This window comes from Spermophilus citellus (assembly GCF_964194105.1).
Source record: "Spermophilus citellus genome assembly, chromosome: 6".
In the NCBI taxonomy this organism is placed as follows: Eukaryota; Metazoa; Chordata; class Mammalia; order Rodentia; family Sciuridae; genus Spermophilus; species Spermophilus citellus.
The window spans coordinates 104,599,179-104,615,467 of record NC_138187.1 but is presented as its reverse complement, the minus strand read 5'-3'; the positions used below and the strand labels follow the sequence as shown (position 1 = coordinate 104,615,467).

General features: G+C 35.4%; 1 protein-coding gene across 2 annotated transcripts in view; it reads left to right on the top strand.

Moving 5' to 3' along the window:
* RGS7 (regulator of G protein signaling 7) overlaps positions 1-11,433 on the top strand; it is a 486,456-nt gene extending 475,023 nt beyond the window's left edge. The window contains exon 17 of one of the 2 annotated variants that reach the window (XM_081300308.1): positions 10,473-11,433. In XM_081300308.1, coding sequence (XP_081156434.1) covers positions 10,473-10,553 — 81 coding nt within the window. In that variant the 3' untranslated portion in view covers positions 10,554-11,433. Of the gene's footprint in view, positions 1-8,913; positions 9,539-10,472 lie in introns of those variants that run through there. The other variant, XM_081300309.1, reaches the window with a different exon arrangement.
* Positions 11,434-16,289: the final 4,856 nt, after the last annotated feature.

The following is a 16,289-nucleotide window of genomic DNA, read 5'->3' as shown; positions in this document are numbered from 1 at the left end:
TACTAGTATTTTTGGAGTTTCAGAATTGAAAAGGAACTTAGAGGCTCTATTCCCCCAGGCTGAATTGCATTAATCTTTTCTGTAGGCTCAATGCCAAGAGGGCATCCAACATCTGCTGGCTCCTAATTTTCAGAGATATGACACCCGTAGACAGCAGAGAAATCCATTCTTTTAGAAATGCCTTCTTTATTTTCAGCAGTCTACTTTTCTGTAACTTCCAAGTATTGATCCTAATCCAGCCTCCTGGAGCCATGCAGAATCAGGCACACCATCCTTGAGATGACAGCTGGCGAACTATTTGAAGGTGTGATTTTCATTAGTTCCCACCAAGTTTTCTTTTCTTTTTGTTAAAATCTTTAGTTCACTGTTTTTTTTAAAGTGTGTTTCAACTATTCATACCTCTAAATCATCAAGGGTTTGGAAAATGCAGATTCTGGGTCCTCATAACAAATAAACCGAATTAGAATCATTCTCTTTCTTTCACTCTCTCTCCCTCTCCCCCTGCCTCCCTCTGCCCCCTGCATTGGTTATAAGCTTCTCAGAAGAATATGTGTTTAAGGGACATGACCTATGTAGAAGTATTCCACTCTACTCTCTCCTGGACCCCAACTATCAGAAAGTCCAATGAAGTCATTTTCTGGTGGAATCCAAATATCTCATTTTAATCAACTCTCAGTGATGTTGATGTTGCTACTTTTAAGATCACACTTTGATAGCTCTCTCAATGTCACAACTGAAAGACTGTGCTAGTTATGGCCACACGATTCTGCAACTTTCAGTAGACTCGTATGGTGCTAAGAGTCAGTTGTGGCTGAGGATGTAGCTTAGTAGTATAGCACTTGCCTGGCATGTGTGACGTCCTGAGTTTGATCCCAGCACCACTACAGAGAAAGAAAGGAAGGAAGGAAGGAAGGAAGGAAGGAAGGAAGGAAGGGAGGGAGGGAGGGAGGGAGGGAGGGAGGGAGGGAGGGTCAATTGTGTTTTTTCCTATAACATAACTGCTTATAATTGAATTTATATATTTATTTTTAGTTTATTAAAAATTATATAAGCTGTTGAAATATGGGTATAAGAAGAAAAAAAATATCTGAAAACTAAGCCGAACACTTAAAAAGACTTGATAGAGTGTCTTAAAAATTGAAGTTAAATCTGAGTCTTACATTGACTGGGAAAGTGAATTTCTAATATTTTCTCATTCATTAATTTCCTTTTCTCTCACCATCTTGTTTACTTACTTCCTACATTTGTTCTAGTTCATCAGTAGTCCTCCTAAGTGATAACTGAGCATAATGCCCTAGATATAACTCAACCAATATGAAATGAGAATATCATCTCCCTATGTGTCCTATGCTTTTTATAATCTAGCCTGAAAAAATTTGTCTCAGCTTCTCCACCTTAGCCTCCAGCTTTAGCAAAACGTGGAGTTATTTGGAGCTTAAATGAAGACATTATTTTAAATCACTAACACTTGTTTCTGATGTGCTGCTGATTTCCCCAATCTTGTGGTTTACTTCTAGTTAGCTTTTTTTTTTTTTTTTTTTTTTGGTGGTTGTTGTTTATTCATTTTAGTATAAATTTGGTTCTTCACCTTTCTTTCTGCTAAATTTTATCTTGTGATTAAGTTTCATAACTCCTTTTTGTACCTTTACAGAACTATTTGGAGTATCTCTTTGCTACCCAAGATAATGAAATTTTAACCAAGATAATGAAATTTTCATCATGTATATCTTTGATCAGAATTCCATCAGTTTAATTGTTCAGATTACTGATTTAAATGCCATAAAATACAGGAGGAGGACAGAAGTCCACTGCTGTAATAATTAGTGCACTTTGAAGATAGTTGTGTTGCTATGAACTGCATCTTTCTCTGTCCTTAAACCTAGTAAACCCTTTTTCCTTTAAATGTAAATGTGCATGTTCATGACAGATAAAGATCTAATACAGTTTAAAGTAGAAAAAAATTTTTTTGCAAATAAATAATCACAAGAGCAAAATACCACTAGAAAGATTATCAAAGGACTTAGGCAGTTTTAACAGTAGACACACAAATAGTAAGTACATGAGAAAACAAAAAGAAAGCTTATTATTTTAATAGACAAGTTTCACTCAGAAACTAACATTAAAAATATTCCTGCAACTAGGTTATTTTTCTTTGAAAATAAAAATTAGCATTGAAAAGGAGAAAAGAAAAAGTGATCTCACACCCTGTTCCTGGAAGTATGAATTGCTGTCACATTTCTGGAATAGAATTTGACAGAATATGCTAAAAGGCTCAAAAATCTCTCTCTTCAAGTCAATAATACAACTTCTTATAATTTAATCCTAAGAAAACCCAGATGCTCCCCAACATACAAGAATGTTCATTGCATCACATAATTACCAAATATAGAACACACTCTGAATGTGCAATAATTGTGAATTTCTTAAATGTATCAAGGCATAACTACTAGTGGAATACTATACAGATATTAAACATCAGATTTCAGAGCGGTGGCTTTCATTTTTTTTAATGCCACCCATATTTGATCCACTTGACCAATATATTTTATGTTTGTGTGTGCACTTGTATTATATAAAACATATACATATATATGTATAAAACTATGTATATATGTGTATATATATATATATAGCACTTATGTATGTTTATATGTGTCTAGAACTAAAAGAAACTTTCACAAGCAATGCATTAATGCTTGTGAATGCACCCTGATATTTTCTAATCTATTCTATAATATTTAATTTTTTAGTAATTGTTGGTTGCATGTTACATATGCATGTTATTCATAATATTATTGACAGTATAATTTCAATTTGGCTAAAAAGAAAACCCTTAAGAACATGCATTTTTGTATAAGAAGGTAAAAATATATAAATAATTCTATTTCAATAATATTTATTTCTTTGTATTTTTTCCTATCTTTTTCTTATTTTCTATAAAGGGCATATATACTTTTATTTTATTTCTATTTTTTGGTTCTGAGGGTTGAATGGAGGGGTGCTCTACCACTGAGATATATCTCCAGCCCCCTTTTTATTTTCTTTTTGGTGACATGGTCTTGCTAAATTGCTGAGGCCATTCTGGAACTTGAGATCCTCCTGCCTCAGCTTCCCGAGTCACTAGGATTCCAGGTGTGCACCACCACACCTGTCTGTGGGAAATACTTTTAACTAGGGAAATCAAAGTGTTTGGCTTTGCTTGTTCTTTTCCAGACTATACAGGAAGCTATGTATGTTAATAAGCTATTTAATTTTAGCATGCAATACTAGATTTTTTTCAGTATTTAACATTAAGTATGCAAGTTGCGAAGCTAGCTATAGAATCTTTTCTTTTTGCCTTTTTGTTAAATCTCAAAAATTTGAGCTTCTCTTTAACATTGTAGGCCCTAATACATTCTCAATAGTTTTGCTAAAATTATTACTGTGTTTCAATAAACTCACTCCTAAGTTCACCTAGAATAATCAGTTTGATTTAAATTAGTGAAGAACTTTCCAAACACCTAGCCTAAATTCAATTCTGTCTTACCATCTTCCAATTGAAAACATCCAGATTTTGTTAGGCAGTTGCTTAACACATAGGATATGACCAATGTCCCCCCCCCACCACACCGCTTCCTCACCCTACCATGTGTCTCTTTCCCTGAGGTAAAATTTACTTATCCTAAGACATATGAGTCTCATTACCCTTGTTTCTAGTGATTTATTTTTGACATAAAATTTCCAATCAAGGAGTTCAACTCATGCAAACAATTAAGTACTTATCTGGGAACTTCTATAATATTAATGTTGTTTAACAGCTAACAATTGCTTCAGCAGGCCAGGGGACTTACAAAACAATACAAGACCATGTAAATGCACTAGTGCAGATTCTTGGGCAAAAAGAGTTTAGAAAAGGAAACTTTAGAATTTAGGGGTCAGTTTGAAGTCTTCAGCAAAGACATGGGTAAGAAAGTCTCTTTTCAAGAGTGAGTAGAATCTGAACAGGTATGTGCACAGGAAGGAGACCCTAGTTGAGAAAGCAGCAGGTGCTAAGGTCAACAAGAACCATTTTTCAGAGTGACAGTAGGCAGTTTAGAAGCCCAGAGAACCCAGGTGATGAATAATTTTAAAGTCTACAAGAGTATTTATCAACATGAGAGCTAAAGAACAGAGTAGATTCTTTAGTTCAGTCTTTTATGTGTATTTGCTGTTTCTGGTCCAATAGCATCTCATTACCACCACGTCATCAGCTCTTTTATTCCATGGCTGTAGGGCTGGGCATCTGGTCAGACCATTGAGTCACATTAATAGCAGAAAGGCATTGACAAGAGTTTCCTTTTCTTTTTTTTTTTAATTCAAATTAGCAAAAGTGTGTTTATTGAACAAAATCAGGAATTGCTTGTCATAATCAAGAGCATTTTGATGAGGGAGAATCATGATGACAGGCATTGAGCATTAATTGTTAAATCTTTAGCTACATCTTGTGCGCACTGTGCAGTCTGCAGGCCAAATTCTCAAGGTCTATTGAATGTACTGTGCCCAAACCAGTTCCAGCTCTGCCAAGTGAAGTGCCATACCAAGCTCTTTTCACTGATTACATTATTTCAAAATAAGGAAAGTCAAATTAAAATGCAATTGGTATGTTTGATAATTTTGAGTTTCAATTACACAAGATTTTGGACCTCTATTTAAGGAAAGTTGACATCAGGTTGGGTTTCTAATATTTTAATGTTGTCTCCCCACCATGTTTGGTTATCAATTCAGGTTGCATTGACACAAAATAATGCTTCAGAGGTATTAAATACATTACTGACATTATATCCTTGGTTGGTATAATTTCATTTACATTCTCTTTTTAAAGTCAATATTTGTTTTTGACTTTTCTTATAGGTTACTATTTCCCCTGTAATCTTTTAAACTCTGATAGGAAGGATTTAGATAGTCATTCATGTAGTTAAAAATAGATACTGTTCACACAGAATTAATTAATTATTGTAAGTAATTTGGTTTAAAATGCTATTGGTAAGGTTTTTGTTCATGTTAGCCCTTTTAGTTTCTAGAATTAAAATATTGGAATTAAGCTATAAAATTCTCAGGTTCTTCAGCTTGGAAAAATTGGCAGGGTATATAGCCATACAGCTTACAAGGAAGTGCCCTGAAAATGACTGTTCCATAAGGGCTGACCTGCAGATTTGGGACCAGTACATGCCTGCGTAGAAGAAAGGATCAGTGTTTTTATTTTAGAACTTTCTAGTAGAGACAGCAATGGATAACACACATAACAATAGTTTCTTTATGCCTTAGAATCCGACTGAGGTATTTTTCCTTTCCATACATGAACTGAGCATGATATGCAGATGGTTTGCAAATAGATCCAGGTGATTTAGATCTTCAAAATTGACGACCTACTGGATAGCCATGCTATTTGCTTTGACCCCAGTGGGTCACCTAAGTTCCTTTTATTATTGGTTATACCCAAGTTTGCTTTTTAATTGTCTCAGTACACAAAACCAATATCCTTATTGCTTAGTAAGTCCATAGATTTTTATTTTGTTTTGGTTTGGTTTGGTTTATTTGGACTCTGTTAAAATGTATGCACATGTTTTTCCTTTTGTGCTCATTGTTATTTTATTGTTACAAACTCCCAGGTGTATTACTATAGGCCTGTACTTCTGTATGGGCTTCTGTGAAAAAGTTAATTTTAAATATTTTTTAGGATAAGAGCCGGTCAACCAAACTTTTACCACACCTCATTTCTAATAAAGTACATACGAGGGCAAGTACTAGTAGTTTTTATGACTTGTGGATATTTAAGGAAAAAAGCAAAACTGAAAAATATAGAAAGAGAACTCTATTTCTTTTTATTAAATTCAAAAAGTGACAGTTGTTTCCATAGTCCAAATATAAAACAAAACAAAATCAAGTTTCAAATGAATTCCTATTTTAATGTGACCATTTCCCAGTGAATCAAATCACATCAACAAATAGTTTTAAAATAAGTAGTTTTACATTAGCATCTTTCCCCCAGCCTTCTACTGCATAGAAATTCACTCTTTTGCTCAAAACATATGTACTCCCCTTCATCTCACAGATGGCTCAGTGAAAACAAGCCCTTTTTAAATGTAAATTATTCAGGTATGGGAATGTAGCTTAGTGGTAGAACACTTGTCCAGCATGTGCAATGCCCTAGGTTCAATCTCCAATTACACACACACACACACACACACACACATACACACACACAAGGTAAATTATCAGCCTCAGAATAAATACGTATACACACATATACATTTATATTATGAGCACAGCAATGACAGTAGACAGTAGCAAATATAGGAATTAGCATGTAAATATGGAAAAGTGCTTTTTAATTTCAACATTTTTAATTGATTTATTGCCCAGGTTTGGGGCAGGAAAACAGTATAAATTTAGTTTTCCATTCATTAGAAATTTTCTGCCCTTCTCAGAGTCAGAACAGTGACTTGGGTCTAGGTGTCCTACAAATAATAGTTGTAGACATAATCATATTAAGGTAATGGCCAACATAAACTGGGGATATAGAATGTTCTAATAATAGTTTCCAGTAAAATGAGTCTTCAGAATAAGATCTTAAAATAGATACAATTATTATTTTAATTTTATGGATGAGGAAATAAGCATAAAAATGAAAGCAGTATCTTAGCCTCCTTGAGCAGCTATAATAAAATACCATAGATTGAATGGCTTATAAACAACAAAAACTTACTTTGTACCATTCTGAGGGCTGGAAGTCTTAAGATTTTGGAGTGCCAGCAGAGTTAGTGTCTGGTTGAGACCGTGCTTCCTTGTTCATGAGTGACAAGTTCTCTCTGTGTCTTCTCACATAGAGGAGCAGGGTCAACCTAGTTCACTTGGGCCTCTCTTATAAGACTATAACAAGGCAAGGAATACACCAATTACTTTTTCTTTTTTTCATATTTCTTCCCATAAAGTGACTAAAGCATAGCCAGTACAAAATACCTTCACTAAACCTTGGCAATTTCTACTGTCTTGCTGAAATCTAAGTTTTGAACACTTCTTCCCAATCAAGAGAAAATTTTGCTTAGTTTTCAGTGGTGCTGTTCATGTCAGCAAAAGGGCCCTTATCAGTACCTGTAAGGTATATAAAGAAAGTGTTTTGATTATGAATTATGGAATTACTTATCATATCTTTATGATTATAGAATTATTAGTCATTTCCTTACCATCATATTCTATGCACAAAGTGTAGCTGAAGTTTGAATATGTTAAATTCTAACACTTTAAGGTGATGGTTATAAGAGATGGGACTTTGGGGGAGCTAAGTCTTCATGAATAGGACAAATACCCTTATAAAAGAGGCACCAGGGAACTCACTTATCCCTTCCACCAGGTGAGAACACAATGAGATTGCACCAGCTAGACACTAGAAGAGAAGAGAAATATGCAAGAATCTTAATCTTAGACTCTAGCTTCCAGAACTGTGAAAAATAAATTTCCAGTTTGTATAAGCCACCCAGTCTATGGGTTTTTGTTACAGCAGCTTGAAGAAACTAAGAAAATGGCCCTGAGTCATGATCTCTTTCTCCTCATCACCCGCCCCTTTACCAAAACATGAGCCACATTAGGTGGCAAATCAAGATTGTTCTAATTATACTTTATTGCCAAAATACTATATTCCTCAAAAACTCTCTTAATTTTTCCTTATTGCTTTATCCTTTGGGAAGCAAAAGAATCAAATAAATTAACTGCCTCTTTTTATATTAGAATGTATAGAATTAAAAATGAGCTGGGCATGGTAGTGTATGTCTGAGCTACTCCAGAAGCAGAGACAGGAAGATTGCAAGTTCCAGGTCATCCTGGGCAACATAGAAACTTAAAATAAAAACTAAAAGGGACTGTGGATGTAGCTCAGTGGTAGAGAACCCCAGGATTCAATCCTCAGTAAAACACACACACACACACACACACACACACACACACACACAGTGGACATGAAATAGAAACCACCAATCAACAACCTATATTCTGATATAAAAAAATGTCAAACAAATTCCTATCTTCATAGAGTATTTATAATTAACAGGAACAATTTGGTTTTAAAATTTCAAAAAACAAAGAACAAGAATATGTACTCAATGTATCAGAACAATATGTGGAACCAGAATTATATCATATTTTTCTGGGGTTAGCATTAGAGGAAGTCAGGCAGGAAAGGACAGAAAGGTAGTAATTGTTTGAAACAGGGGATAGACCTCTGTCTCTAGATGTACAATTAGCATTTTTTCCTCCATTAACTATAGAAGGTTGGGGATAGACTCAATCTTGAGTTTCCACCAATCACATTCTCAAAGTGCATTTTATTTAATTAAATCATCCCCCCCTTTATTTTTCAATATTTATAAATTCAACAACCAATTCACAGAATGCATTTACATTATTATCCTTCAGAGCAGCTTACTAAGATTTATTGTAACATGTTTCTAACCAGTTGGGAACCTAGGTATTGCCTCATTGCTAAGCCTCAATGGAATGTTTATGGACATGTTTTATGATTTGCTAATCTGTGCTGTGAAACCATCAGTCTGTTTGCAGTGGGAAGGAGGTGGATGAGGGGAGGGGGAGGGAAAATCATTTTGTTTGATGTGTTGGTGGCAGAAGGGAGGGGAGGAAGGCTCATCATGATGTTTGAACTAAGATGTACTTAAAAGATTCAATTTTGAGGGCTGGGAATGTAACTCAGTGGTAGAGCACATGCTTAGCATGTGTGAGGCCCTGGGTTCAATCCCAGCCCTACAAGTAAAAAGGGTTCAGTTTTGACCCTTGCAAAAAAAAAAATCCACAATAAATGGATACTACTAGTAAGCAGGTTTTCAGTGATCATCCTTTATTTTCTTTCTTTTTTTGTTTTGTTTTGTTTTATATTTTTTTCCTCAGGGGAAGTCTCTCACATCCAAGAGGTTAACAAGCCTTGTTCAGTCTTACTAAATGGATCATCTTGTAGCATGGAAGCAGACTGGAATCATTGCACATACTTTGTAGCTTGTCATTGTTACCTGGATCAGAGGACATTAGACCAAGATGTTGCATGAATGAAGGACCTGAATTGTTCTATTTTGTGTGCACATTAAGGCATTTGCTATCTCCAAGGGACCCTATGCCATCTCGATGCCTCCATTTCAAACTGTTGTCTGCTTTCTTCCTCCTTCTATTCTACTAAGCTGGATCTGTGTCTTTTCCTTTTTAGCAAGTTTAAGTAAAGTAAAACTATTTTTTCCCTTTCTTTCTCTTAAAGCTTCTGCTAGACACACAGTTCACTAAAAATTCAGTCATTCACAAACTGGAAGAATTGTAAAAGAAAAAAAATAACATATATCAATAAGTATACATATGGCTTCACAATTATTAAACAATAAATTAGCACAGAAAGTTTCATGCCACTGATGTATTCAAGTCTGAAACAAGCTCATGTCTTTGTCTGATGTCTGTACATTCTCAGTTAATGTTTCTTGCATTTATTTTTATACCATATTTAAATAAGAAACACCTTTTACTCCAAATGTATCAAAGTTGAACCCTTCTCTGTAAATTTGTGTATGTTTATATTGTTGTTTTATCTTTCATTAAAAGATGCAGAATCTCCTTGCTTTCGCAACTTTTCTCTTCCATACAACAGTAGAAGAAAAGGATGAGAATGCATTCATAGCCATAGATTTTCAATTTAGACTATCAATTTAGGCTAAATTTCAGAGTTTCAAGAACAACTTGGATGGTTACAGCAGCCAAGAGCAGATTGAAAGTCCTTCACCTCCAGGCCAGTCAAGACCAAGTAGATTGTTTTTCTCCCATTGAAAAGCAACACAAATTGGTCTTTCACATTTTCAGAACTATTTAAAGATGACTTTCTGCCTTGCTATGAATATACATTTCTATGTTTTACTAATTAATATTTCTGTTAGAGTTAGGCTTAAGTGTGACTTCTCAAACAGGAACTGATTTTTTAAGCACAATTCTAAAAATACCTATGGTCAATGTTTTTCTTTTTTCTTTTCTTTTCTTTTTTTTTTTTTTTTTTTACATTTTTTTAGTTATAAATGGACACAATACCTTTTATTTATTTATTTATTTATTTTTTAATGTGGTGCTGAGGCGCAAACCTAGAGCCTCTCATGTGCTAGGCAAGTGCTCTACCACTGAGCTAGAGCCCAGCCCATGGTCAGTGTTTCTTTCTAAGGTCAGAAACACTTTCTGACCTTACATATTCTTTTGAGAATAAGATATAATTATTAACATGTATTAGGTGCCTGTCGCTGCATTATGGACTTTACATAAATCCTCACATTTTATTCTCACAGAAGTCCCTTAAGATTACTTCTGCAGTCTTGAGAATATTGAAAAAGAGACAGGTCACGAGTATTGTTTGAAGTCACACAGCCAAGTGGTTGGGTAGAGATTAAAGTGAAGGAAAAATAATCTTTTCCTTCTACCCTTTCTAGGTTCTCAGCTGGGACTCTGTAATAAAAGACAGATTAACAAGAGAAAAGCATCCAACTTTACTTAATAGAAGATTTACATGATGGGAGACCTCATAAGGAAATGAGGACCTGAAGAAAATGGTTGAACTTGAGTGGTTTTATACTAGATTTGATAAAAAATGAAGAGTCATGGAAAAAATATGATGGGATAATGGGATGTGACATAAGGGTGGTGGGGGGAGGGGGGAACCCAGAATTCAAGACTTGATTGTTCAGATTCCTCTCAGCATTCCATATTCATAGATAAGGATGTTCCTGTCCTTTGGGTTAATGGAGGGCATAAGAATCTTATGACCTGACTCTGGAAAAGGTCGGAGAGTCTTTCCCATACCTGCTATTTCTAAAATCCTTCAGAATAAAATGCTCAATATGTCACATGATTACATGTTCAAACATCCCATCAGCAAACATCCAGACAGTATGACTTCAGGGCCCCTTATACACCTGTCCGTACCTCTTACTGTAACAGTGGTCCACTTTATGCTTTGAATATAGCCCTTGCTGCTCTGTCCCTAAGGCTTATCTTTTTTTTTTAATTCTAATTTGTTACATATGACAGCAGAATGCATGACAATTTATATTACACATATAGAGCACAATTTTTTCATATCTCTGGTTGTATACAAAGTAGATTTACACCATTCGTGTTTTCATACATGTATTTGGGCTTATCTTAAAACATGTTTTCTCCTCTCTCCCAAATTAACAAGTGAATCACACAGGCTGAACACCTGGAATAAATCACTTCTTTAAAAACCCTCTGCTCTCCCTGATGGGCAGAATCAAGGCCTCTGGGACAGGAGTCTTCTGTGCTTTTTGTTTGCTAGCAAAGCAATAAAAGTACTTTTTCCCTTTTCTCAAAATTGTGTCCTCATTATTGAATTGACATCAGAGACAAGGACCTAGCATTAGGTCAATAACATTACTTCTTTTGGTAAAACTGTGCAAACCCATATGCACTCTCACATAGGAAACACTTGTGCTAAATGTCAAAACATTCTCAGACTTAGTCCTGGAGCTCACCCATGGACCCTGGGTAAGAAAAAAACTCACTTCAAGGGTTGCTTGCATCAGTAACTCAAAATGTTGCCCAGCCAGGAAATGGGTCTGACCTCTTTGCTTCTGCTTATACCAAGACATTGCAGGCTCTGGCTATTTAAAAACAAGATTAAGTTATTAGTGCTCACTAATTACTATCCATAAATTCAAATTCTGAAAAAGTTTTACCAACATTAGTGAAAAATCAGTAGGGAGTCTGTGAAACTAGTCTATAAAATTGTAACAAAATGGGAGAGACTCAATAGGAGAAATTTGTACATAGGCTATAACCTAAACACTGCAAGTAGATTAAGAAAGATTTAATTTTATGCTTACATGTTTTTTTAATAAAGACTGAATAAAATTAAAATTGAGTTAATGGACTTTCTCCCTTAAAAACATAATTCAGAATAGTCTGGCACAGATGGGACTGAAACTAGATGAAGACTCTAGTTAATAAAAAACATTATTTAAAGGGAAACAGTAACCCTCTTAGGAAAACATGGTTTGTAAATAATGAGACTTGAACTTGAAAAAATATGATTGGCAATTTCAGTAGTTATCTTTCAAAAAATTGTCACTCCTTAGAAGTCCATTCTTATTGGCAATTCCAAATCATGAATCCATACAGAGATGAAAGACAAAAGATTGGCAAAAGTCAGAAGAGAAGGGAAACCCTCAGGCAAGTATCTCTATGTGAGAAACTCCTAATAAAACATTTACTCAAGTTTCTGGGTTCAACTACATAAAAACTTTAATGACCTAGTTGACTCCATTTATTTGAGTCTAAATGATAACTTGAAAGTTTAAAAAGTAGTTTTGGAGTTCCTTGCAGTTAACTTCAATAAGCCCTCAGCAACTGTCTCCCGCCCCACTCCAAGACCATAAAAAATACTCTCATGTTTCTACTGAATATAATGGCTATTCAGAAGTCTTTTTCTTTTTACCTTTAGACCCCCTTTAAAGTTATCTTCCAATGACCCAGAGTTTCTATACTCACATTTCAAAAATATTTAATGCATACTCTAAATTGCATTGAATGGAATTCTCCCCTTTGCAGTATTTCAACAATACTTTTTGTGGATTTGCAAAGAATTTTCTACTTGAATCAGAATAACAGAAATGTGGCCAGCCACCATATCAAAATTATATCCTGACAGGTTCCCAGAAAATAAATGAACCTTCCCTTGCTGTTGTATTACAGGTATCTAACTTGATCTTGTTAACTCAGGACTCACATAGCTTTGTCCTCATCCTCCTGGCTGAGTGCTTACTTCTCTTATATAATGGCTTGCAAATAATATTGGTGTATTTATTGAGGAAGAAACAAATAGTAATTTTGGATAGGCAAGTCTTGGCTACTACCATGGTTTTATTCCATGTGGCACATGTGCTGATTGTTTCTATAAATAAGTATGGATTTGAAAAAGTACATACAAGTATCTCATAGGTTTGTTGTAAGACCATGCATTTTCATCTTTTCATTGGGAATTTTATACTCTAGAACTCACTTTTACAAAGGCACCAAATAATGTATCAAACATTTAATGTTGTTATCTAAAAATCCCATTAAAACAAAAATTTGCATATATCATTGGATGTTTAGGGAAGTTTCCCTGGTGCTGAAATATAATGTGCTCATAACTTCATTTTCAAAAAGGTCATTAGTGGCTGGGTAGACATGAATACTTCTTGATTAATAAGTTGATTCATAAATCTTAATGTCTTTATTATGTTATAAGACCTTAAGTATTTCACCCTTGTTTGGAAATCCAATAAATCAGAGTGCATTTAATATCATCCTAAAGGTTAATAACATCTAACTCCAGTATTTAAAATAATGTATGCAAACCACCAGGCACAATTATTGCTACATAATTGGTAAAGAAATAATGTTCATATTAGTTTCTTCTCTTTCTCCAAAAATTAATCTTTATAAAAAGATAAAATATGTTTCCAAATACCCTTCCCACCTGGTATGAGTCAAGGATGAAGTTCACGAAACCAAAACTGAGTGGTGAATCAGGATATCAGAGACCTCAAGAAAGACCAAGAGTATAGGCAGAAGTGATGGAAGGCTGGGAACAAGATAGTGTCAATAAGCCTTTAGGACCAAAAGTGCTGATATTGGGCTAAGAGAAGGAGACTATTCTAAGGCAGTGGATTCTGGAAACTCCTCACCTGTGTAGAATGAAAAGTCTTAGGGGAACAAAATCAATCTGAGAGTAGTTAGTAGTAATAGGGCAGGGGTGAATTCACCTGTGTTAGTTTGATTTCTGCCAGTATGACAAAATACCTAAGATCAACTACTTATAAGGAGGAAAAGTTTATTTTGACTCATGGTTTAAGTCCAAGGTCATTTAACCCTGTCACTTTGGGCTTGTGACTACACAATACATCATAGTAGGAGAACATGGTGGAAGAGGATTATTTGCCTCATAGTGGCCCAGAAAAAAAGAGAGGGGGGGGCAGGGGCTTGGATTCCAATATGCCCCCTTCAAGATCATACTCCCAGTGACCTAATTTCCTCCTCAAAGGTCCCACCTCCAAAGGTTCCACCCTCCCAATGGCAACAAAGACTGGTCATCAAACATTTAGCAGATGGGTATTTGGAAAACATTTATGATTCAAACCACAACACACCCTGTTTTTCTCAGTTCAGGGCGTCCAAAGGTATTTTTGTCTGTACCCAAAATATAAGTACAGGAACTTCTTTCTTCTCTACACACAAGTTACCAGGGATCTCTCTAAGTGCATAGGGAAGATGGTATTACCCCACAGGAAGACTGAATGATTGGCCTGGGAAATCTTGTAGACCTATAGCCTATTGATTCCAAGATGTAATGGCTGGGATGTTTGTATGAGCTCTGAAATCCAGGATGGGCAGTGGGTTTAACTCATATGGTAACTGAGCATTTGGCAGGTGACATAGTAATATACAGATTAGGGAAAACTCAATTTGTCATGTAGAATATCCAGAAACATTGCCTCAAGTCCACAGATTTTGAGTTAGCTCCATGGGGAGGTACAACTAGGTATACAAATACATTCCTCACATGCAATTTGGTTGCAGTTTACATGCCCTGACCCTTTGACCTGCAAACAAATTACTGACTTGAAAAGCAACTGCATTGCTCATTGTCTGTCCCTGGCCTCCAAACATCTCCAAACTCTCTAACTGTGTCATGTACAAAAACCATTTTTGTACTTCTTTTTCATAGTAAACCTTAAAGCTAATAGCACAAGAGTCACTGGGAAGCATCTCAGCTTCCTCTGGAATACAAAGGTCTAATATTTAGAAGGGCACATTAATCACATTGTGAAAATTCCCATTCTTCAAATGGCAATGGTTTTAAAAGTTTTGAAAATAACAAACGTGTACCTTAAATAAGAAGACAATTTTCTATAAGGGCATAAAAAAAGGCTTCATTTGGTAATTGTCAGAAAATAAAATCACTTGATATGGAAATAAGGCATAGATCCAAGCAGAATGTGCAGGAGCAGTGGCCTCTCATCTCTTATAGTTGTAGACTCGATTAACACTACCTTCCAGTAGCTCAGGGTGGAAATACAATATTTTCCCATGAACAGAGACTATATGGCCTTGCACACTTTCCATGGTCACTAAAGAACTGAGCCATTTCCAATGACCAACGTTTTCAATGTCATCCTCCATACATGTAGGGAAGTGGGGTCATAACATTATCAGTGCAGAGCAGGAAATATATTGCTTATGCTGGAGCATTCCCTGAGCCTAATACATACATGATGGCCTGGGCCTGAGATACAGGCAATGAGAGAAACATGGAGAAAATGTGTGGAATGTGAGCTCACAAAAGAAGAATAATTCAAATGCTTATGAAGATAAACATTGTGAAAGATATTTGGAAGAGGTTACACCAGAGGAAATTGATTAGATCAGATCAATCTGAAAAGTATCTCAAAATAAGTATATTTAAATTGTGAAAGTGATAGAAGATGAACACGTGAAACAGAATATTATAGTTTGGATCTGAACTCTACCTTCAAAAGCGTCTATTAATGCAGCAATATTTGGAAATGAAATGTTTGGATTATAAGAGTTGGAACCTAATAAGTCCGTCCTAGTTTGAATGAACTGGGTGATAACCATAGGCAGATGGTACATAGTTGGTGGAGGTGGGTCACGAGGTCATGCTCTAGATGGGTGAATCTTCCCTATGGTACTTTCCCCTTCCTTCTCTCTGATTCCCGACCCTGGCCAGTAGCTAAGCAACTCTTCTCCACTGGGCCCTTTTACCACTGTGTGCTTTTATATCTTGGGCCCATAGCAATAGAGTTGGCCAACTATGTATTGAAACCTCTGAAACCATGAGCCCCAAATAAACTTTTCCTCCCCTAAATTGTTCTTGCTAGTATTTTAGTCACAAAAACACAGAAACTAACTAGAACATGGAAGAAGGAAGGATATTTCTTTAAAAATTTACACCTTATACACACACACAGTGAAAATTCAGAAGATTAAAGGTAGAAAATAAACAGAAGATTCCAAGTAAGTACAGATAAAAACATAAATTTGATCGACGTTATATTTATCTTTGGAAATTGAAATGTCAGAAACCAACACAGAGTTACTCTGATTTTAGAATTCTATATCCAACTAGAGAATATCCAAGTATAAGGGTTAATTACTGGCCACTTTAGTTATGCCATGTTCTAGACAGTTTGCCTCAGATTTTCACTGACAGAACCAGCAGTGAA